Source organism: Corylus avellana, chromosome ca5, assembly GCF_901000735.1.
Source record: "Corylus avellana chromosome ca5, CavTom2PMs-1.0".
NCBI lineage: Eukaryota > Viridiplantae > Streptophyta > Magnoliopsida > Fagales > Betulaceae > Corylus > Corylus avellana.
Window position 1 is genome coordinate 23,992,545 of NC_081545.1, and position 22,666 is coordinate 24,015,210.

The 22,666-nt window shown below is 33.7% G+C and overlaps 2 protein-coding genes across 3 annotated transcripts; one reads left to right on the forward strand and one right to left on the reverse strand.

The window, feature by feature from the left end:
* Window positions 1-6,420: 6,420 nt before the first annotated feature.
* LOC132182779 (protein COFACTOR ASSEMBLY OF COMPLEX C SUBUNIT B CCB2, chloroplastic) lies at window positions 6,421-16,221 on the forward strand. Of its 2 annotated transcripts, XM_059596118.1 has the most exons (7): window positions 6,421-6,591; window positions 6,692-6,810; window positions 6,903-6,974; window positions 7,973-8,116; window positions 8,553-8,706; window positions 14,910-15,101; window positions 16,134-16,221. In XM_059596118.1, exons 1-7 carry the CDS (start codon window positions 6,429-6,431, stop codon window positions 16,136-16,138), a joined length of 849 nt encoding a protein of 282 aa, XP_059452101.1. In that variant the 5' UTR covers window positions 6,421-6,428; the 3' UTR covers window positions 16,139-16,221. The 2 variants fall into 2 exon arrangements, with proteins under 2 accessions (XP_059452101.1, XP_059452100.1); XM_059596117.1 differs by lacking the exon at window positions 16,134-16,221 and having other exon boundaries at window positions 14,910-15,524.
* On the reverse strand, window positions 15,955-19,995 carry LOC132182778 (dihydrodipicolinate reductase-like protein CRR1, chloroplastic). The gene is made up of 10 exons (XM_059596116.1): window positions 19,714-19,995; window positions 19,472-19,594; window positions 19,256-19,330; window positions 19,107-19,172; window positions 18,177-18,272; window positions 17,911-18,027; window positions 16,845-16,937; window positions 16,533-16,634; window positions 16,343-16,429; window positions 15,955-16,246 (listed from the first exon to the last, which is right to left on the reverse strand). Exons 1-10 carry the CDS (start codon window positions 19,822-19,824, stop codon window positions 16,214-16,216), a joined length of 903 nt encoding a protein of 300 aa, XP_059452099.1. The 5' UTR covers window positions 19,825-19,995; the 3' UTR covers window positions 15,955-16,213.
* Window positions 19,996-22,666: the final 2,671 nt, after the last annotated feature.

Sequence of the window (22,666 nt, forward strand, 5' to 3'; positions counted from 1 at the left end):
ACATAATCTATTTTTCAATCCGACTTTTTATTTTATTTTAATTCTTGCTAATTTTAATGAGTAATGATATTTATAATTTCATCAGTGATTTAATCAGCATGAAAATCAGTCATTTAATCAACACTTAAAAAAAAATTAAGTGCCCTAAAAAGACATGATCCCAAACAAATATAACGTCATTTTAATTGAATGACAGTCGTATTATAATCTACTAAATAATAGTTATAAGTCTTTGTTTAGTTTCTAATCTTGAGGACAATTGGGATGAAGTTGTTTCTAATCCTTAGATGTTATATAAATAGGGAAAATACAGAAAACGAAAATGCTCCTAAGGTGTGTTACAACGTCACTTTCCTTAAAAAAATATTTGCCCCCACCAGAATTGGTATGCAACAGGGTTTACAGCAAATTTTTCTCCAGGATATAATGCAGCCTAGAAACTTCTGTATTATAACTACATTCTGCACAAACGAAGTTAAAACCCGAAAATACCCTGAAATTTTCTATTCTAATCAGAGACCAAAAAATAAAAGGATAATGCTTTTTTTAAAAAAAATTCAAACAAATAGATTAAAGAGAATTGAATTGTCATAGATAATTATCCATTCTCAGATAATTTCGAATTTCAAAAAAAAATTGTTATTTTGAATTTCGAAGATAAAATTGCTGTTTTGAATTTCGAAATAAAACAAAGATATTAAAGATAATTGAATTGTCATAGATAATTATCTACTCTTAGATAATTTTGAATTTTTTTAAAAAAAATTGTTGTTTTGAATTTCAAAATAAAACCGCTGTTTTGAATTTTAAAAAATTAAACTGCTATAAATTGATAATCCAACTAGCACTTAAATCTGACCGTTGGATTAAATAATTATCTTAATTATTTAATCTCAATCGTTAGATCAACAATAGATACAACCACTGGATCTACTTGAGAAGCATCTTACAGTTTAGATCAAGTCACTAGATTGAATTATCTTAACCGTCCAAAAATGAATGGTCATGATCAGATCGCTCAGAGCTCCGATGCTAAGTGCCAAGTGCACCATCAAGGCGCTAAGCGCGTGTGCATCTGGTGCTTTGCACCGTACGTTAACATGTATTATGGTGTACCCTAGCATAGCTCATTTAACAGCTTAAATTTGTTAGAACTTATAAATGTCAACAAAATCTTCACTTTTTCTAATGTAAGACAACTTTCATTCAATGCTCTTTAAAACCTTCCATTTAAAACATTTTCAAGACACAAAATAATATATATATATATATATATATATATTATTTTGTGTCTTATATATATATTTTGAAGATATTTCGACATTAGAGCTGCTTTTGTGCAAGATGAGCCGAAACTGAATGTTCTCTCATCTCCTTTTGGAACTAAAGGCAAGGATTATGCTCTCTAGGAATTGGTGAAAAATCTTGTACTACAGACACACTGCGGTGCTTCCATTTGACTATCAGCGGCTTTGCTGCTTATCTACTCCTCGAGTTGCTCAAACATGTTTAATATAAATAACCTCTTGAGGTGACTCAGTTGAGGTTGTCCAATTATAACCACGCTCCATGAGTACTAGCCTACCTTCTGTGGAGGTGTGGAGGGAGGTTTATAACTTGGCGCATACGGTCCGTATTCTTCTGGTCAATCACGTACAATTGCCTTGTGACTGCACCGATCGCGCATTTGAGTGTAAAGTAGAATCAAGTATCTATGCCACAGAGCATGTGAGCTCTCTCTCTCAGTTGACTTATTACTATGCAATCAATAAGACTATTATTTTAGCTCACACCTCAACACTCAGAACATGACAGAAATTCTAATCCTATCCTATGATCCGGTCTTTTACAATTTAATCCTAGTGCACCATAATTTATTGTCAAATTTTCTGTTGCAGTTGACAAAAACCAAATGCTCTGATACCATACTGTAACTCTCCCAAAATTGGCATTGAACATTTTAGTGGAGTTATCGGCAATTCCTCCGATTTAGTTAATTGATAACTAATTGAAGTGATTACCCATTAAGCATATTCATAGTAATTGTAATGGAATGTGAAAATAATAGATTTGAGATATCTAAAAATTACAAGGCATGCATGTACTATCATTAATCATAGACTGAGAACTACGAATCGAGATATGGATATTCTAATCAAACTTGATATATATACCATAGACTCGAGGCTTCTTTCCTTTAAAAATCATCTCAAAACAGGTAACCTGATAAGCCGCAAACACTGTGTAAATCTAAGACATAATAAGTAAACCTTATAGTCGAGTATTAGATGAGCTCTTGTTATAAGCATAAGTAAACGTGTATTTTGTTGTGGTAAGCAAATAAGGTGTTACCTATGTTATTACACCATAAAAGTATAGTTTTGCTTTATGAGATGTATATGTGTAATCTCAACGACAATCGCCTATAAGTTTTAATATAGAAAATTATTGTGTTAATAGATCATAACTATCATACATGATATACTCAAGATATTACCTATTCTCATAAGGGTTTGCTCTGTCCCGAGGAACTTGTATTACAATACTAGTGTCTCGACTATTATATGCTACCATCAAGAACACTAGCAAATCGAGTCCGACCTTAGGTGGCCCACGCTACTAATAATGTACGTCATGAAGTGACCCGCCAATCAAACATAGTTACGCCAGTTACGAACTAACCATTAGATCCAACATCCATATAATATGCACACATTTGATCATAGAATGAAGTTTATATAATAAGCTCATGACCATTATACTGCATGTACCGGTGTACCATGTTATACAATGCATCTTATTAATAAGTTATTAAAACGTTTACCAAGTTGCATGAAAAGTAATTATGCTCATAACATACACGTGCTCAATCAGTTGACATATCACATGTTTTTGTATAAAACAGTTGTAAGTATTCACTTACCTTGTACACTCACTCAAATCCTTCGACATCCTAAGTTTTTGCTATGATTTATCTTTATGTGCAGTACTAGATAACCTACTATAAATAGCTCTAATGAGTAACATCTAGTTAGAAGGTCATAAAAACACTAACTTTACTTATCCTTGACATTGGTCGAATGTTTTGTCATATGATTGAACGTTCAAACTCAAGGCTGAACGTTCGGTCTTAGAGCATGGAACGTTTGGCAGAATGCCAAGGTTCATGCAAGGCTCTTATTTTCAAACTATTACATAACAAATCTCGTCGTAGATTCAAAAAGAGTGAACGTTCATGGAGGTTTTCTAAAGTTTCCCAAAAAAAAAAAAAAAAAATGCAAAGATTCAGGCACAAGTATGTTTGCAAACTTCGTTAAATCCTGACCAACGCCTGCATCTTTGCATTTTTTTTTTTTAAAAGAAAAAGAAAAAAAAGAATGAGAAGTATTTTGGTAATTTTGACACCCTTCCATTAGGATTTAACTAAAAATTTAACGTTTATGTGACATTGCAAAAAATTAGAAGTTCGATACACTAAATTGAAAGTTTTTTAACTTTATAATGAGAAGTATTCAGGAGAGGTTGTTTCTTGTACCATAGTGGACACTATATGGATTTTTATGAGGAGATTGTGAATTGTGATGATCTTGCAGACGCGGCATAGGTTGTTTCTTGTACCATAGTGGACACTATATGGATTTTTATGAGGAGATTGTGAATTGTGATGATCTTGCAGACGCGGCATAGCGGATATATAACCTACACAAGGACTTGATTCGCTCATCCCAATTAAGCCATATGATTTTATAAATAATTTGGTTATTAAATATATTTTTCCTGAGGAGCATATAGGGTTATTAAATAAATGAGCAATTCATTCAAACTCTTGTATTTTATTTTATCCTCTCATTCTGCTCAAAGCTTAAAGGTAATAAATATCCTATATATATCCTAGGGACTAATTTCGGCGGCCTTTTTTAAAATCTTTGACCATCACTATCGCCAATTTTCCAAAACATGGTTTAATTATACAAATTGATGTTTATCAATTATCCTAATGACGAATCTGTCCTTTAGTTTGTTTAGAATAGCTCTAATTTTGATCCCTAATTTTTAAATTGATTAAAATTACCATCATATCTAACAACCTCCTAAGAAACATTTCATAGACTACACCTCATTAATTGCTTCCTAACAACCCCTTTTATTTTTTATTTTTTATTTCATGGAAGTCTTCTTCCAACTCCTTCATTGATTGCCTCCAATCATGTAATATATATATATATATATATATATATATATATATATAGCACTCCAAGCATTTTGATATATCCAGACAAGGTGAGAGAAATAGGGACAGCGATTCGAATTAGTGACATCTACTTTATAAGGTATGATCTCTACTCGATTGAACTACCTATTGAAAACCCTTAATTCCTCTATAAAAACCACATACTGTAATAGAATTCTAGCTAGTTCAATATGACAAGATGTTGTCCTAATTAGTATTTTTTTTTTTTTCGTTTTGCTTCCGCTCTCTTTCTTACCTTTTGTCGCAACCAGCTTCCAACTGACTGATAGAAATAAAAACTTTCATTCATCTTCAAGTTCTAAAATTCAGGTTAGTTGAGGTGAACAAAAAGTATGACACAATGTGGGATTATATTTCATTGATAATATTTTCAAGCTACCATGGGTTTGTATGGAAGGTAATCCCAATTGAGCTAACAAAGTTATTGGCAATTTTTAGACACTGATGATAACTGCAACTTTTTTTCTAAAAGAAGAGGGGTACCATAATTTGAGAGCTGACATCATCATTCAATCTCACAATGTGGAAGAGAAATTATGTAAAATGTAGTGGAAAATAAGTATACAATCTGCAACTTTTTCTTTTTGTAAAGTAAGATTGTTGGAAGTAATACTTAGCATCTTGCTTTTGTCTTCTTTCTCTCTATGTGGAATATCAAGCCACTCTTATCTTTTTACCTAATTTGTACAGGGATTGGCCATAGATTCTGCTCCTTTAAACAAAGGATTCCCTGCCTATGTTATTGCTAAATCCGTCAAGTCCCATGTTTCTTAATATCATCTTGTACATTAATGTTTTTCATAAATGCATATTATAAACTACCCATCTAGGGCAGAAACTCAATTAAAAATGATTAATGCCAATGCTACTTTTTATATTCATTTATTACACCTATTTTATATTAGTTAACATAATATGTTTTAAGAGAAATGCTACGGTTCCTACTGATTCTACGTAGTATCAGAAGAACACGCAGATAAACCTTAGCATTCTTTATGTTTTAATTAACTTTTCATGTCGGCCACTTAAAAAAAAAAAAAGAAAAAAAAAGAGTTACATAAAGTACGTTACGTCAATCAATGATTATGTAAAGGGTAATATTATTCTTATTATTCTTCATGCAAATAAAATATCAAGAGAGCCAGTCAAACACAATAAAAAAAATCTTGTTGCTTTTTAAGATAAAAATGATGCCAGCTTTTGCTTTCAAAGATGAAAAAGGGTGGGTTTCTTCACTGCAACTTTTACTTTAAGCTGCAGTGAAGAAAGCAACAAAAATAAAAAATAAAAAAAAAGGAGTTTTTTCTAGAACGTTAAATAGGTTATTGAATTGAGTAATCTTTATTTCGTTTGGCAAACCATTTTGCCAAGTTGACGTGGTATAAATTTTTTTATTGAAAAGTGAAAAAAGTAAAAATAATTTAATATTAGGGTTAAATACCAAATACTCTCTCTGGGGTTTGGTAACTTTATTTTTACTTCCTTGGGGTTTCATTTTTATCACAGGACCCCCCTGGGTTTTGATAAAAGACCAAGTTAGTCCATCCGTTAGTTGACCGTTAGTTGACCGTTTAGGACTGACACATAGACCAATCAGATGTTGACACGTGGCACCAATTTAATTTTTTAATTAAAAAAAATGTTTTTTTTAAAATACATTTTTTTTTTAATTTTTTAAAATATATATATATATATATATATATATATATATATATTTTTTTTTTTAATTTTTTTTTTTAAAATTTTAAAATTAATATATGTGCTTAATGCGGTCGATGTCTGATTGTGCCACGTGTCGATGTCTGATTGGTCCACGTGTCAGTCCTAACGGTCAACTAACGGATGGACTAATTTGGTCACTTATCAAAACCACAGGGACCTCCTATGATAAAAATGAAACTCCAGGGAGGAAAAAATAAAGTTATCAAACCCTAGGGGGGTTTGGAGTATTTAACCCTTAATATTAATTTTCTTTTAAGAAAAGTGACGTAAACAGTAAAAATAGGGCAAAATAGTTTGCCAAACGGACCAAGGTCGGTTTTGTGCTTGAGAGTAACTCAAGGCCCAGCCCAAACTGAGGTTTGGGCTGATATTGGGCCAGGCTTACAGATATAAGCAAACACCAACCAAAATTTCAAACATCTTTCTCAGCTTCCAACAACCAGGAAGAAAGAAAATGAGCAAAGCGCTCTCTTTTAATCCGTTAATTCCGTTGAAAATGCATGTAATCCATCCCCAATTCCCCGCCAAGAAAACCACAGCAAAACCCTTTTCAATCTCGGCCCGCCTTCAAAATCAACAGCAACAACTCAACCTCTCCGTTCTTCGCTTCACTCTCGGTATCTCTCTATGTATATTTTTTTTAATCTATGATTGATGCATGTATATGGTGTATAATCTAAGTTTTGCGGTGTATAATGTGGGGCTTTTGGGTTTCAGGGATACCTGGGTTGGACGAGTCCTACTTACCCAGATGGATTGGTTACGGGTTTGGTTCGCTTCTGGTTCTGAACCATTTCGTGGGTTCGGATTCTGCTACTGCCACTCCAGCTCAGCTTGTGAGCAAACCCTTTCTTTGAGATTGCCTTTTGCTCGAATTCTTCGTTGCGTTTGTCCTGATTTTCTCATTTTGACTTTGCGCTTTCTGTAGAGAACAGAAGTTCTGGGCCTTTCTTTGGCAGCATTCTCCATTTTTATTCCCTATATTGGAAAATTTCTTAAGGTAATTTTCTTATAATTTTGCTTTATGTTACTTTATCATCATCATTTGTTAGTTGGCGACTTCCAATTAATCTTTAGAAACGGTTCTGTTTTATAATAATTTTCTTAGCATATGCATGAGCAGGATCAGGATCCTCTAGAATTTCTAGGGTATGATATGATGCTATCTTGTAGGTTTTCTCAAATACCAACCATTTTTTTTTTTATTATTATATATTTATTTTTTTATAATTTAAATGGGTGAGATTGCCATATCAACATTTATAACCTCCTCAGTATTTATCATATTTTTTCTTCTTCTTATTTTTATGTATTTTATAGATAAATCAATACTGATATGGCAAAATCTTAACCATTAATTTGAAAACAACAGTTGAGATTTAAGAATCGTACGTGCTAGGATACCCTACGAATTCTATAGGATCTTTATCCTGCATGAACAAGCCCCTTTGACCTTTTGCTAACATATTGTACTTAATTGGCTTGTTGGAGAGACTTTCAATTCAGAGATGTTTAGGGCTTGCAACTCTTTTTAATGTTTGTGATACTCCTGAACCAAATTGTTAAGACTGAAATTTTGTTAAGCAATGTAACTGTATCTCAATCATCAATTGGGAATTGAAAATGACTTTCTTATAAAATCATGGTGTTTTATATGGGGAATCCGATGAGGGCTTTCTTGGAAAGCAGAAATTCACGGTGATTTCTATACCAACTTTTTTGTTTTTTGTTTTTGTGCCAAGCCTCCCATTGTTTAAATAGGGTCCTAATCCTAATGTTTTTAGCCACATGTTCTCTCAACATTTCAATATTAGTGTGTATTGCCAATAATTTGATTAACGGAATAGTGTGTATTTTGAGAGATTGAACATAACATCCGAACACTTCACTTACATGAAATTTATAATAATTAATAGTTATCCAGCCCCACCTAGAGCTGTGTGCATGCGACGCCTACCCAATATCTTTGTAAACCTGGTTATGTGGAAAGTCTTGCAGGGTGCAAGTCCAGCAGATCAAGCAACTATTCCTGAAGGCACTGAGCAAATATTTGTCATGTCACAAAATATATCAGATACTCAGAAGGAGGACTTGGCTTGGGCAACATACATCTTGCTTCGCAATACAAACACCATAGCTACGGTATATCATCCCGTGATCATGTATTATTTATGGAATCAAACACTTTATAAAAGGTCCGGGGGAGTATGAATTATATATGAATAATGCTAGAAACTACAATTTTTTATCTTAAAATGATGACGTGGTGGTTCTAATCAACTCTTGAATCAATCCTTGTTAAAAAAAAAAAAATTCAAGGGTTGGTTGGAACCGCCAACTATGTTAGTTTTTGGATAAAAATGTGGTATATAACATTACACATTATGTATACGTGATCATGTTGTACTTATAGAATCAAACACTTCAAGAAAGGGCAGGGGAGCATGAATTATATATACTAATCAAGTCTTGATGAGAACTAAATGAAATATGTATAGACCACAATTCATTATAAATATGGATTTTTTTTCTTCAATTTATCAATCTTTTTGAAGCATTTATTGTCTCATCTTTTCAGTTAATATCGGTTCAAGGTGAATTATGTGCACGTGGCTACTGGAACATACCAGAGAAGGTGTCAAAAGCGAATTTACTTGATTGGTTTGAGAGACAGATTGAAAGGATTGGCCTAAAAGATCTGAAGGACACCCTTTATTTTCCTCAGAGTTCAGGTAATGAGTTGATAGTAAAAAAATAAATAATAAATAATGTCACTAAAGAATCTTACTTCAATTTTCTACTGGATCTTGTTTTGTTTGACTTATTAGTTAAATAAACACGGTAGAAAAAAAAAAATGTTTATCTTGAGCTAAAAACAAAAATTATGAGCAAATTAAGTTGAGTTGTTAAGCACAATATATATATTATAGCCAGGGTATCCGTGGGTTTGCCCTGTGTTAAGCACAAAATATTAAGTTATGTTCGAAGAGGAATTTAGAGTTAATGGGAAGGTTTAATTTGTTCTCAAATTTATGTGGGTTGGTGAAATCGTTTGCTTGCTAATGGTTCGATTTTCATAGTTTAAAGCTATTTTGCTTTTTCTCTGTGGATTAGCTTTTGTTTCTTGTATGAAATTTCACATTTTGGCCTTGAGATATTCTGTTCAATCCTAGCTTATTGACCAGAAAGGAGGGTTACTCTCATTGGTACAGACAATAAAACTGGAAACTGTCTAGTTGTCAAGCCTTGCTAGTTGGGTTCCCTAATGGTTATTCCAGATACTTGGGTGTCCTCTTCCCTGAAATAGTGCTCTCAACTATTTCCTTAACCCAACAACTTTGGTTATTGGGTTAAGGTAGTGTAAAAAATGAATGGCGACAAGGCGTCAGGTCCCGGTGGGTTTTCTGTGGCCTTCTTCCAAGTTTGTTGGGATGTTCTAAGGGTGGACATTATGAAGGTGTTTGGGGATTTTCATGCAGGAAGGATGTTTGAAAAGAGCCTCAATGCTTTCTTCATTTCGCTTATTCCGAAGATTCCAGGTGCTATTGACCTGAAAGATTTCCGCCCGATTAGCCTGGTGGTAGGTATTTACAAAATCATTGCAAAGGCATTGGCAAACATATTGAAGATAATGTTGGATAAAATTATCTCCAAATCGCAGAGTGCCTTCATTAAGGGTAGGCAAATTCTAGATCTTATTTTGATTTCTAATGAATGCCTTGATAGTAGGTTGAGGTCGGGGGAGCCAGAGGTGATGTGTAAGATGGATCTAGAACAAGCTTATGATCATGTGAATTGGGATTTCCTGTTATATTTGCTTAGGAGGTGTGGTTTTAGGGGGAAATGGTGCTCTTCGATAGAACATTGCTTCTTCGGCGTGTTTTTCGATTTTGATTAATGGTTCCCCTAATTTTTTTTTAGTAGCTCCAGGGGATTGAGACAAGGAGACCCCTTTTCTCCGTTGTCGTTTGTCTTTGTGATGGAGGTTCTGAGCAAGATGATCTCAGTGTCGGTGCATGGTGGGCTGCTAGAAGGATTCACAATTGGTAATGCTTCTTTCTCACATCGTCTGTTTGCCGATGATACTTTGATCTTTTGCAATGCTATGCCCAGCCAGCTGCTGTATTTGCGAAGCGTGTTTTTGTTGTTTTAAGCTACTTCTGGGCTAAAGGTAAACCTTGCTAAGTCGGTTTTAATTCCGGTGGGGAACATGAAACAAGTGGGTATGTTAGCCGGCATTTTAGGATGCGGGGTTGCATCTTTGCCAATGAAGTATCTTAGTCTTCCGTTGGGAGTCTCTTATAAGGCCAAACGTATTTGGGATGGTGTTATCGAGAAGCTAGAATACAGGTTGGCTAGATGGAAAATGATGTATTTATTGAAGGGTGGTAGGGTTACCCTTATCAAGAGCACCCTGGCTAATTTGCCCACTTATTATTTGTCTCTCTTTCCTATCCCGGTGAGTGTTGCTAAGCACATCGAGAAGCTACAACGCCAATTTCTATGGGGTGGTATAGGCGAAGAGTTCAAGTTTCACTTGGTAAATTGGGCAAAGGTTTGCACTCCAATTATAGAGGGAGGGTTGGGTATTAGAAATTTAATGGTGTTCAACCGCGCAGTTTTAGGGAAATGGTTGTGTCGCTATGGGATTGAGAGAGATGCTTGGTGGAGAGTGGTGGTAGATTCAAAGTATGAGAGCTTTTGGGGCAGGTGGTGCTCTCTTGAGCTTGGAGGAGCTTATGGGGTGGGGTTGTCAAAGAATATCAGGAAAGGGTAGGAGACTCTCAAAGGCTTTACTAGACACGTGGTGGGGGATGGAACACGGATTGGCTTTTGGCAGGACTTGTGGTGTGGAGATTCAGTTCTCAAGGTAGCATTTCCAGTTTTATATGGAATTGCTCATGAGAAGAATGCTTAAGTTGCGGCTAATATGGAGATGTTGGGAGGTTGACGCCGGGCAGAACTAAGATTGTTCTGACAACGTATAATAGTAGCAGAAACTAATAATTGAAGATTGAAAAGGGAATTTAGGAAGAGAGAAAATAACAAATAGGGAAGAGAAAGTCCGTAAGTGTCCTAAATAAGCAAACAGAGAAATAACTCTAAAATACTAGATGCCTTTATATAGGCTAGGCATCTCCTAAATTAACAAGGAAAAGGAAAAGCAAACCTAATAGGAAAGGAAAAATCCAATCCTTATTAAAAAGGGAAAATATAATCTTAATGGAAAAGGGAAGACCTAGTCCTTATTAAAAAGGAAAATTAAAGCATACATGTATAATTAAGATAACAGTTTTGTGAATTTTCTCCTGCATTAGTCTCCCCAGGTTGGAAAAGAATTCGTCCTCGAATTCAAGTCATCTTTGCCGGGTTGGAGATAATTCGTCCTCTCATTAGGATGGTTCTTGCCTCGATCCTTTGGATGACTAATCAATCCCTTCCATCCCTTTCTCTTCAAAAGTAAAATAATGTAACATTCTGATATAAATAATACTTCCTTAATTATCACAAGAATGTAAGTATAATCTTGAAAATTCTTTATAACAAGTTGAGATAATGCAATCTTCACACGCACTTTACTTATTTTTTCCCTTTCACGTGCCATGAAGATCTCCCAAAAGGGATCAACGATCTCTTCTGTTTTAAACGTAATATTCTCATCCACCACATAAAACTAATCAAAACCACCATCATCCAGAGAATTTGATAAAATATTATCTATCCCAAGAAAATCCACTAAACCGATTTCTTCAACCTCCAAATTAAACCCTTCAAATTTAGGGCTTTCATCAAACACATAATAGTTATTATTTTCTTCAATAAAATTTCCAGTATTAACCACAAAACTTACCTCCTTCAATAAATCCTCTTCTTCAAGATAGATGTCATAGATCGGTGGAGAGACCCAATCTACAGAAAAATCTTCCTCAATAAATTTATCTTCCTCCTCCACATGAGATGGATTTGGTAGATGAGCTTGCGACTTGCTAACAATAGGTAAGGATGTGAGAGTACCAGAAATTTCTGGAAGCTCAACTCTAAAGCTTAAGTCTTCTTGACACTCATCCCGAACATGTTGTTCCCGAACTAGAACAGGCTTGTGATACGGGTTCTCGAAATTGGAGTCTGAATTGCGACCGTCAATATTGCAATACATTTCCAAGTTTTGCGCTGCTAGACGCTGAGTTAACTCCGCAACCTGCCTTTGCAAATTTTCAATTATCACGTCTTGTATACTGCACTCATGGGAAGGGACTTCCTCATTCGGAACCTATCCACGTCGACCACGACCACTAGTCATGAAAAACTAATGAAAAAATTCATCCCAAGAAGACGCTAAGCTCTGATACCAACTAATGCTGGGTAGAACTAAGATTGTTTTGACAACGTATAATAACAGCAGAAACTAAGAATTGAAGATTGAAAAGGGAATCTAGGAAGAGAGAAAATAACAAATAAGGAAGAGAAAGTTCTAAGTGCCCCAAATAAGCAAACAAATAAATAACTCTAAAAGACTTAAATTTAATTGATAATATAAACTGAATTCTTAAAATAGCAAAGACTAGATGCCTTTATATAGGCTAGGCATCTCCTAAATTAACAAGGAAAAGGAAAAGCAAACCTAATAGGAAAAGGAAAATAAATCCTAATAGAAAAAGGAAAACAAATCCTAATAGGAAAGAAAAAACCCAATCCTTATTAAAAAGGGAAAATATAATCCTAATGGAAAAGGGAAAACCTAGTCCTTATTAAAAAGAAAAATTAAAACATAAATGCATAATTAGAATAACAGTTTTGTGAATTTTCTCCTACATCAGAGGTTCAAATCAGTGGAATGTGAGTTTCACTAGAGAGGCACATGATTGGGAGTTGGAAGTCTTTGCGTCCTTTCTACAGGTGTTGCATTCAGTGAGAGTGAGACAAGGGTGTAAAGATAGATTGTGGTGGATTTCTTCCAAACGAGGTCTATTCAAGGTTAAGGCCCTCTTTTATTCTTTGGCTTGCAATGAGGGTAGGAGATTCCCTTGGAAGAGTGTGTGGCGGACGTAGGCTCCTTCGAGAGTGGCTTTTTTTGTTTGGTCGGCGGCTCTAGGCAAAATACTGACCTTGGATAATCTCAGGAAGCGTCACGTCATTGTGATAAACAGGTGTTGCATGTGCAAGAGGAGTAAGGAGACGGTGGATCATCTCCTTCTTCATTATGAGGTTGCTTCTGCTCTGTGGTATGCCATCTTTAGTCGCTTTGGGATGGCCTGGGTGATGCCTAGACGGGTATTTGATCTGTTAGCATGTTGGTCATCTTTTGGGAGGCGGAGGAGTGCTGTGGTGTGGAAGATGGTGCCTACTTGTCTTTTTTGGTGCTTATGGCAGGAAAGGAACAATAAGTGCTTTAAGAACTTGGAGAGGTCTTTGGAGGACATTTTATCCTCTTGCTTTCACACTTTGTATCTTTGGACTGTGGCACATCTGTCTCCGTTGTCAATTAGTTGATGATTTCCTTACTCACTTTTCTTTCTCTAGTTAGGTGATCATTTTGTATACTTCTTGTGTACCTTGGGGCGCCTTACCCTTTTAATAAGACTGGTTGTTACTTATCAAAAAAAAAAAAAAAAACCAAAGTTGATGAAGGGGGTATAGGGTGAATAGGTTTGTTTTGAAATCAAATAGGGTTGCATCAAGGTATGTTTTCCCAAATGTTGATGGTGTGGAGTTCCCTATCTTTTAAGAGAAGGAGAGGTATGGTGATTTTTTTATTTTTTTTATTTTTTTATTTTATATATATAGATGAGAGGACCTACCTAGGGTCGGTGCCCAAACACGATTTCTATCTTTCTACCGGGGCCCTCTCTTTTGGAACCCCTTTTGTCACCTGAAGCAATAGTTGTTATTTGGGAAAATTACATTGACCTGCTTTGAGATTCTGCAAAATTACACTGTATTCCTTTACTGTTTTGAATTAGAAGCTAACCTCCCTTGAATTCAAAAATATTATATACAAATTGCCCTCAAGTAATAGATTAACGGAATCTTTTGCTGAAATGAATTAAAATTTGGTTAAAATTTGTAAATACTAATTTTACCTATAAAAATGATACGACCACTAAATTTATTTATTTATTTATTTCTGAGCACTACTAAATTCATTCCTATTTATTAAAATTCGATTCCAATTTTTTGAAGCATTTAACTTTCTGTAAGGGAGAACATAATTTTCAAAATTAAGATAGAAAAGTTGGAAAACTAGAAAGTAGGGGTCTAATAGCATTTATTTGGTGAAAAAAAAAAGTATTTTTCCTTTTTTTTGAGGGTAAATCAGTAAAATAATGTAAACATCTTGGTTTTTAGTGCCTTGACAGTGACTAGTGTATAATGTTTTCCAATTCAAGGGATGCTAGTGTCTAATACAAGACAAGGAAGTGTAATTTTATGAAATCTCAAGAGAGGTCAATGGATGCTAGTATCATGTACTTTTCTTCCCCCATTTTTTTTTTTTTTTAAAAAAAAATTTGTTACTTCGAGGAAGAGATGGTAAATAAGTTCGGTTACAATATGCAGAATCTTTGACATTTCCATTTTCAGCGTGCTATATTTCTGTACCTTAAATTGTAAAACAATAATCCAATCAATAACTCAGATAACATATTACCTGAAAGTTTGTAGTGGTTTCTTTTGGCCGTAATGACACATAAGTTTCATCTCCTTGTCATGTTGGTAAAATGAATATGAGATTCTATTTGTATGCATTTTTTTTATTAGTTAAATTCATAACCAATAGAAAAAAAAAAAAAAAAAAAATTGGAATTCTGCTTGCCAGAGTGCTCTACGTCTCTTACAGTGTTAATATACTATTGTAAAGCTGCCTTATTTAGATGTGGCTCTTTAAATTTCCTGTTTTTTTTCTTGGAACAATATAAAGGTTTGATCAATATTTTAGATTCTGTACTTTGGGAGATGTTACCCAAGGGGACCCGTTCTCTCCTGGTCCAGCCAGTCCTACAAGTTCCAAAACCCGGTGCCAATCAGGTGGAAAAGATTGAAGGGTTTGTCCTGTTGGCTTCAAGCATGAGCTATGCATATGGTGATAAAGATAAAGCCTGGATAGGAGCTCTAGCAAACAAATTTGGAGGTAAGAGCTTGTGTATGGATCTGTAAGGAATTCAGAACTCATTATTGACTTGTTAAATCAGTCAGAAAGTTCTATTTGAAAGATTTGCTTTCTCATTACCGTGTGAATGCCAGTTTCTTGGCTGGTTATGCAGTTGCCATCTGAAAATGACTATTAGTTCTCAAGTTTAATCCACCATTGGTTAGTTTGGCACCCTTTCTAATCATATAGAAAATTAGCTGGTAAGCAACCGTTCATGGCTTAGCTTGAGGAGAGAGCTAAATGTCATAATCAATATCTGCTTTTTAATGTTTTTCAGCATTAAAAAATGAGGAAAAAAAAAAGAGAAAAAGAAAAAGAAAAAGAAACATCATCAAAGCATATATCTCTTTGGTTTATAATGATAATTGGAGATTAGCTTTGTAATTATAAAGAAGTCATCAACTAAGGATGGATGTTATTTATTTGATAATAAGGAAATCATTGTTCCTTTAAAATTGTCAGAATTCAAAATTCCAAAAGGGAAAAAAAAAGAAAAAGAAAAAAAGTGAGTGCTAATTCCTTTGGATTTTGTAATGGAAATAGAAAAGTAATGTGTTATGACCTAAAATAGAGGAAAAATAATTTGGATTAGATTTCCATTTTCTTTACCTGGCGGTAGATACACTCTTTTAAAATAAATAGTTAAAAGTTTAAAGCTGACTAATGTATAGTTGGTTGATTATAAGGGATTCTTGTAAAATTTTGATCATGTTCTAGTCCCATGAATTGAGAGCAATCATATGGAACTGAGCCATGTAACACATAAATTACCGTAAGTGTCTGTTTGGATTATAATAACCGTGTAATATCTGAAAAAAAAGCCTTGATCATGTATGAATGAACATTGGCCTTATCATGTTGGATTCCAATTGAATACCACAAACCTTTAATGTCTCTCAAAGGTTCAATGAACTACACATTTCATTAAGAAACAAAAGAAAAAGATCTTTTTACTCCTCTGCTGTTTTGGTTATCAAATCGTCCTCTTTTGAATTTTTGTTTTGTTTGCAGGATGATATGGTATGGATCTTCGATTGATCAACACCCAGGTTAAAGTTCCAGATTTTGGAGATAGAAGAAGAAACGGGTTTCTACAAAAATTTCTCCAAGCCATACACCAGATTCTGCAAGAATAATGAAGAAAGAAAACAGCATCTTACTTTGGAGATTGAGTAGCAGAAAATGCTTTGAAGAAATTACAAAGGGATTTGATTGGTTACCTTGAGGCGCACGACCTTTCTGATGGCCAAGATTAGGCCTGGCATGAGGCATTGCACATCAATGATATCATGTTTAAGAGAGTAAATCTGTGGGAAGCAGTATTTATGCATTAGATTACCAAGTTAACGAAGGTAAACCTTTTCAAGTCCTTATTTTTGCAAAACCAGAAAAGGAAAACCACAAAAGCACCTCTCCTGGGCCAGAGAAGTAAACTGTTGTACTGGAGGGAAGTCCTGGAAGGACTAAGCTATGCACTCGAACCCCATCTTCTCCAAGAACTTGACCCCTTGCCTTAAAAGACACAAAAAAGAAAGAAGAAGAAGATGAGACAGTTTGAATTATATGGGCTTCTGTTGAATGCTTCATGTTGGTTTAGATTATATTGGTCCTTTTGTTAATTTTGTTTAACCTATGTAGTTCAATGTTTCTTCATGCTTTTCACCTTTTTGTGATTTGGATTCAATAGAGGAACAATATGAATTAGTTATCTGTTGGGCTTACCAGAACATCTGTTGTAATATCTTGTCGATTGTAGATTTGGCCAAGATTAGAGAGGTTATTGGCAATCTGGGTTGCATCTGGCGATGGAAGATCCTGGCAATCAAAGATGACTTAAGTATCAACATGTGCAATGTTCATTCTCGCTTTTGCCTTCTCTTTTCAAAACAAAAACATTAACAAACAACCTAAAACATAGTAGTACACTACAAACTATTTTCACCTTTAACTTGCATTATAATACTTTTTCAAACAAAAAATAAAAAGCGCCATCTAAAAAGCGTTAAAAGCAGAGGCAATTTTGTTCGTCAAATTATGGTATTTATTTGTGTGATTGTATTGGGTGTAGGCATGTTGCAGAAAGTGAATCTTTCATGTAATATATAAATGGAAAAGAAAAAGAGAAAAGGTTGAACAATGGATTTCCCATGAGGTATATGGCCACCATGCAAAATGCACTACTGTGAATTTTCCCTGTCCTACCATTTGGACTGAGTTATCAATTAACAAAATGTAAAATGATGAACATTTCCTAAAGATAAATTAAAATGATTAACACGACCTAATGATAATAGTTTAGTGGTCTTTTCTTGAGGCTTAAACTTGCTATAAATAGAGAACGATTATGAACCCATGCAACAAAATATTAGAAGTAATAAATTGATTTTGAGTGTTTTCATGATCATCTTTTTTCTGGTGCTCCATACTCAATCGACTGGTTTGCAGGTGACTAGAGAGCTATCAAAGGATCATGATGACCAAGCAACTACTGTAACTAAAAAGAAAAACAAATCCCAAAACATATAAATACAATGAATAGTAAATTCCTATGTAGTCTAAATGATCTTATGAGTTTGCTTTGTTCTATGTTTTTCCTCTCGTGTTACGAAAAGCCTAAAAATAATCTCAAATAGTTAAATAATTGAGTAATGCTATTTAGCAGGCTGCTATATGACTGTCATATAATTGAGATGACGTGGCAGTGAAAATCATCAGATCGTATAACAGTTCTCTAAATAAATATACACAGAAATTGGAGGACTCTTAAAAGTAGACTGATGGGTTTTACCGTTGCACTTGGCCTTGATTCCACAATTTCTACGTTGTTGTAGTGGAAGGAAGCTGATATTGCACCTTGTTGGAGAAGTATAGATCCTATGGATAGAGTTGGGGCAACAAGACAACCCTAAAAGTATGGGAGTTTTGAATGCAACAAAGGAAAAAGAAAAATGTTGAAATGGTTTGATGATGTGAAACTCAAAATTGCAAAGAGGAAATATTGAAAAATCAAAGTTGATGAACTTTCATATATATAACTTCTCACCCTGTGCTCACCATGCTGGCTTTATCACATAATGCAGACAATGCAGTTACCGTATCAGGCTGAATTCGAGGCACATAAACTATACTCTTCATCCCAAATGCTGTTGCCTAATATGATAAGAAATAAGCAAAAGAAAATTAGATTTTTTCATGCTTTAAGTTCAAATATAAAATTCGTTTATGTTAAATAAACAATCCATGAACTATGTTTCGAGCATGTCTGTATAACTGTGTGAATTGTCAGAACTCAAATGTGTGAGTGGTTAATATAGTATAATTGAGTTTATATCCATAGGCTTAAACTTTTGAGTTGAGTGGTGTCTTAACATTCTATATAATGATTTTACTTAAAGGCTCTCTAATGTGTTAATCTCCCTAACAAGTGGTATCGGAACTGATAGTCGTGTGCATTATGGTGGAGTAGCATAGGTTCATACGAGAGTCTTTGGAGGAGAGACAAAAGGCGCAAGGTGTAGGCATGGACGAAAAAGGTCCTTGAAGTAAGGGGACAAAGATTCATGGCACAAGCATAAACGAGAGTTCTTAGAGTAAGGACACAAACTCACATAGCATACAAGTGATCCAAGAGATTCTCCATAAGATTGATAAAAAAAAAAAAATAAAAAAAAACAATATGATTTAAGGGAGAGTGTAGCAATATAATGATGAACTCACACAAGAAAAAATTGTTGAGTATACATGTATGAGTGTAAAAAGATAAAATCCCACATTGAAAAGAGTTCACACATATGAGTAGTAAATATAGGATAATTTGGCACAAACTCAAACTTTTAAGCTTTTGAGTTAAATAATGTCTCATCATGTTATAATATGGTCCCATTAAAGTCTCCTTAAAGTGTTAATCTCCCTATCACTATGATTCTGTTCTCCCTGTTCTTTTTCTCTTTGAACGAAAATACGAATTGAAGGAGATTAATTTACCTGTTTCACATTGTCATACACTGTAGAAGGATCAGTGAAATCAATGACAACTCCTGTTGCTTTTGACTACCAAAATGCAATACAATTAGGTTAATTAATTTGATTAACCCACAGAGAGAGAGAGATGAAGGTGACATTGAGTATATTACCTGAGATATGGAACCTAATACCATGGTGAGGTCATTCATTATGGGAATTTCTAGAGGCTCTTCCATGTCACAGACCTGCTTTAAAGAATGAAAAAAAAAAAAAAAAAAAAAAAAAAGGATCAAAAGCAGAAATCTTCATGGAATAAAGGCACCAATAAGCAATTAGTAAAAGAAAAGGTATAGAGAAAGAGGGATTAATGATTAATCCAAATTAACCTTCCCAATATCTTCTCCTACAAGATATGAATCCACAGCACCAGCCACCTCCATTCCTCTTGCTTTTGTCACTGCATTTACTGCTGCCCTGCCTATCTCTTTTGCTGCTCCATTTACAATTACCTGTACAGATCACATAGCTTTTGGATGAAACAAAAAGAAGCTAATTATAAAGAGAAATATTTCAAGTGTTACTCTATTTTTTATTATTATTATTATTTTCTATTATTTTGAAGTGTTACCTTGATATTACTTTGAGAGGGCTGCATTGAGCAAGAGATTGAAGGTCTGGCTTTAATATGCCGACAACTTTTGTAGATTGTAGGGTGAAATTGACAGCTCAAGGCTGCCATGGCTGCAAAATTAAGCTCTACTTCTTCTCTGTTCACAAGAGGATAAGCCCTATTTTCCTAACCATATATATACATGCTACTCTCTGTTATTGAGATAAGGTTTCTGTGTTTTTTTACTCATCGTTTTTGGAGGGAATTTCATGACGCGACAAGGATGAATGCTTGACTAGAAGCTGGCGCATAAGTGGCAAAGGAGTTGGGCAAAATTACCCCCGCTCCCATATATAGGTCTAGTTTCTAATTTGATTAATTTTAGTTTCATATATTTGTAAATCAAAACTTCCTTTATGTTTTCTGTCAAATAGACAGTAGAAATGACTATAAATATATGAAGGGATTACAAATCCATGAAGAGGAATGATACAGTTCCAACTTGGAACTACCTTTAGGCCAACTTTTTTTTTATTTTTTAATTTAAAAAATAAGAAAATAAAATATTATAAAAGTTTATGAAGCAATCGCTTTTATTTTGGTCCTTCTTTTATTTGGTATTTAAAAAAAAAAAAAAAAAATTGTACTTTTATTCATGATAATGACCAATTTTTATTTATTTTTTAAATACCAAATAAAAGAAAGACCAAAATAAAAATTATTGCTTCAGAAACTTTTTTAATTTTGTTATTTTTTAAATTAAAAAATAAGGAAAAAGTTTTTGAAGCAAAATACAGCTTTTATTTTTAAAAAAATACCAAAAAAAAAAGAATAACCAAAATAAAAATTATTGCTTCAAAAACTTTTTTTATTTTTTATTTTTTAAATTAAAAATAAGGCAAAAGTTGGTCAAAAGTTGGGCAAAATAGTTGTGCCTTTAGCATTTTCCATCCATTTATATGGTATAAAAAGAAATTCAGAGGTCCTGAGGTAGGTCAAAATAATAATTTAGTCAATGCGGTCAAATTCTCTCAAAACACTGGACAAATTTCGTTAGTGTGACATGTCTTCACCAATAAAATGATGACATGTGTCCCTAATAATAAAAAAAATTAATAATGCATTAAAAAAATAAATATATAAAACTAAAAAAATTTAAAAACTAATTAATTTAATTTTTTTAAAAAAAAAAATTAGAGCAGGTGGCTAGCGGGGGGTGGGGGCAACTCACCGACACCCCCAAAGAGATCTAGGGATGGCTTGAGGCCACCTCACTGCGAGCCACCCAAAGGTGGCCATGAGTGGCGGCAGTGGCAGATTTATTTGCAGGCCGACAATGGCCACGGCCCATTCATAAGGGTTTTTTAAAAAAATTATTCATGAGCTTCAAAAGCTACATACACGTTTGACATTTCAAAATGGTCCCACATAAAAATTCTAAAAAATTGTTTGTTTTACACTTTCATTAAAATTTTCAAACAAAGAGTAAAAACAGGTTTCTAACTAATGACTCACTTCTTCTTCTTCTTCTTTTTTTTTAATTAATAATGTAGGAAAAATGAAATTTTTTTCTTTTTAAATCTCAAAATAAAATTTTGAACACTACTAATTGTAGAAAAAAAGCTGAGAACTTTTTTCTAGGTGTTTTGATTGGGCCTACAATACCTTTGTTGGGAAATTAATTTTCTCATCGCAAAGTTAAACACCAAGATGGTTTTTTAAAATATTCTAAAAGAGAGTAAACTACAATTTTTTGAATTTTTTTTTGACTATTCTGTTCTTTAAAAGACTGTCATATACAATTTTAGACACTTTTGTATATCTGTTTCTTTTAAACTTATATTAGTACCGTCATGTTACTTTGTTGAAATATCAATTTTGAAACATATTTACATACTTTTATAGATATACTTTTTGTTAAACACATATTATGCGATAAATTATTTTATTTTTGTTCTAAATTGTGTTTATCATATTTTTAATTTGATCCTTACAATAATAAATTTTAGACTTTACCACCAAGCGCCGACTCTAATTTTTTTTTTTAGAAAAAGAAATTTAATTTTATATATACTCTTCAAATAACTTTTAAATATGAAAAAGACTTGGATAAATTTTGCTGACTAATAAAGTTTGAAAAAAAAAAATAAAGTAAATGAAATGAAATGCAGGTACAATTATAGAGGGACAGCACTTTTTGTGATTGGACGTTGCTTTTAATGATTTTATGATGGACACATAATAAAAGAATTAGGGTCAAAATCCTTGACAGTTGAGCAACATTTGTAATTCGAATGAACCTCAAAGAGTCGTGGGATTGACTGGTTGGAGCTAATCTTCTTACAAATCAATGGCTCAACTCCACAGCACTGCATGCATATTTTCAATGATGTTGACTTGGAGGTTCCTAAGTACATCTTAAGCACCTTCTAACTTCTTCCTTAATTAATATTTACTTTCGTAACAGCTGTGAGCTTGGAATCTTCTTATCTAATTGACTTGCAGGGCTACATAATTTGAATAGGTAGCCGTGATTAATGTGTTGTATTAATAAAATAAGAAACAACAGATTGCTCTTTTTTCTAGACATTCCCCATGATTTGGTAGTCAAATAGACCTAAATGGCTCATGAGGTTAAAATACACACACCCACCCACCCTATAAGGTGACTGGTTTGGAAACATCCAATTACCCTAGCTAACAAAGTTGACCATTCTAGGTTCTACTTGTTCCTTTATTTTAGTAGCCGACAATACATGAACTTGATATGAACACAAAATTAGTTGTTTAAAGTTAAAAAATTTAATTTGTTTAATTAAGTAAATTAAATTAGAATTGATCTATATAATTTTATACTCATATCTTGACAAACGATATTTATAGTTGTCAATTTTTGATACGACCTGCAAATTCAATACGAAATTGACAGATTAGAGTTGAGTGATTTTACACGTTTAATTAAATGTGTTTA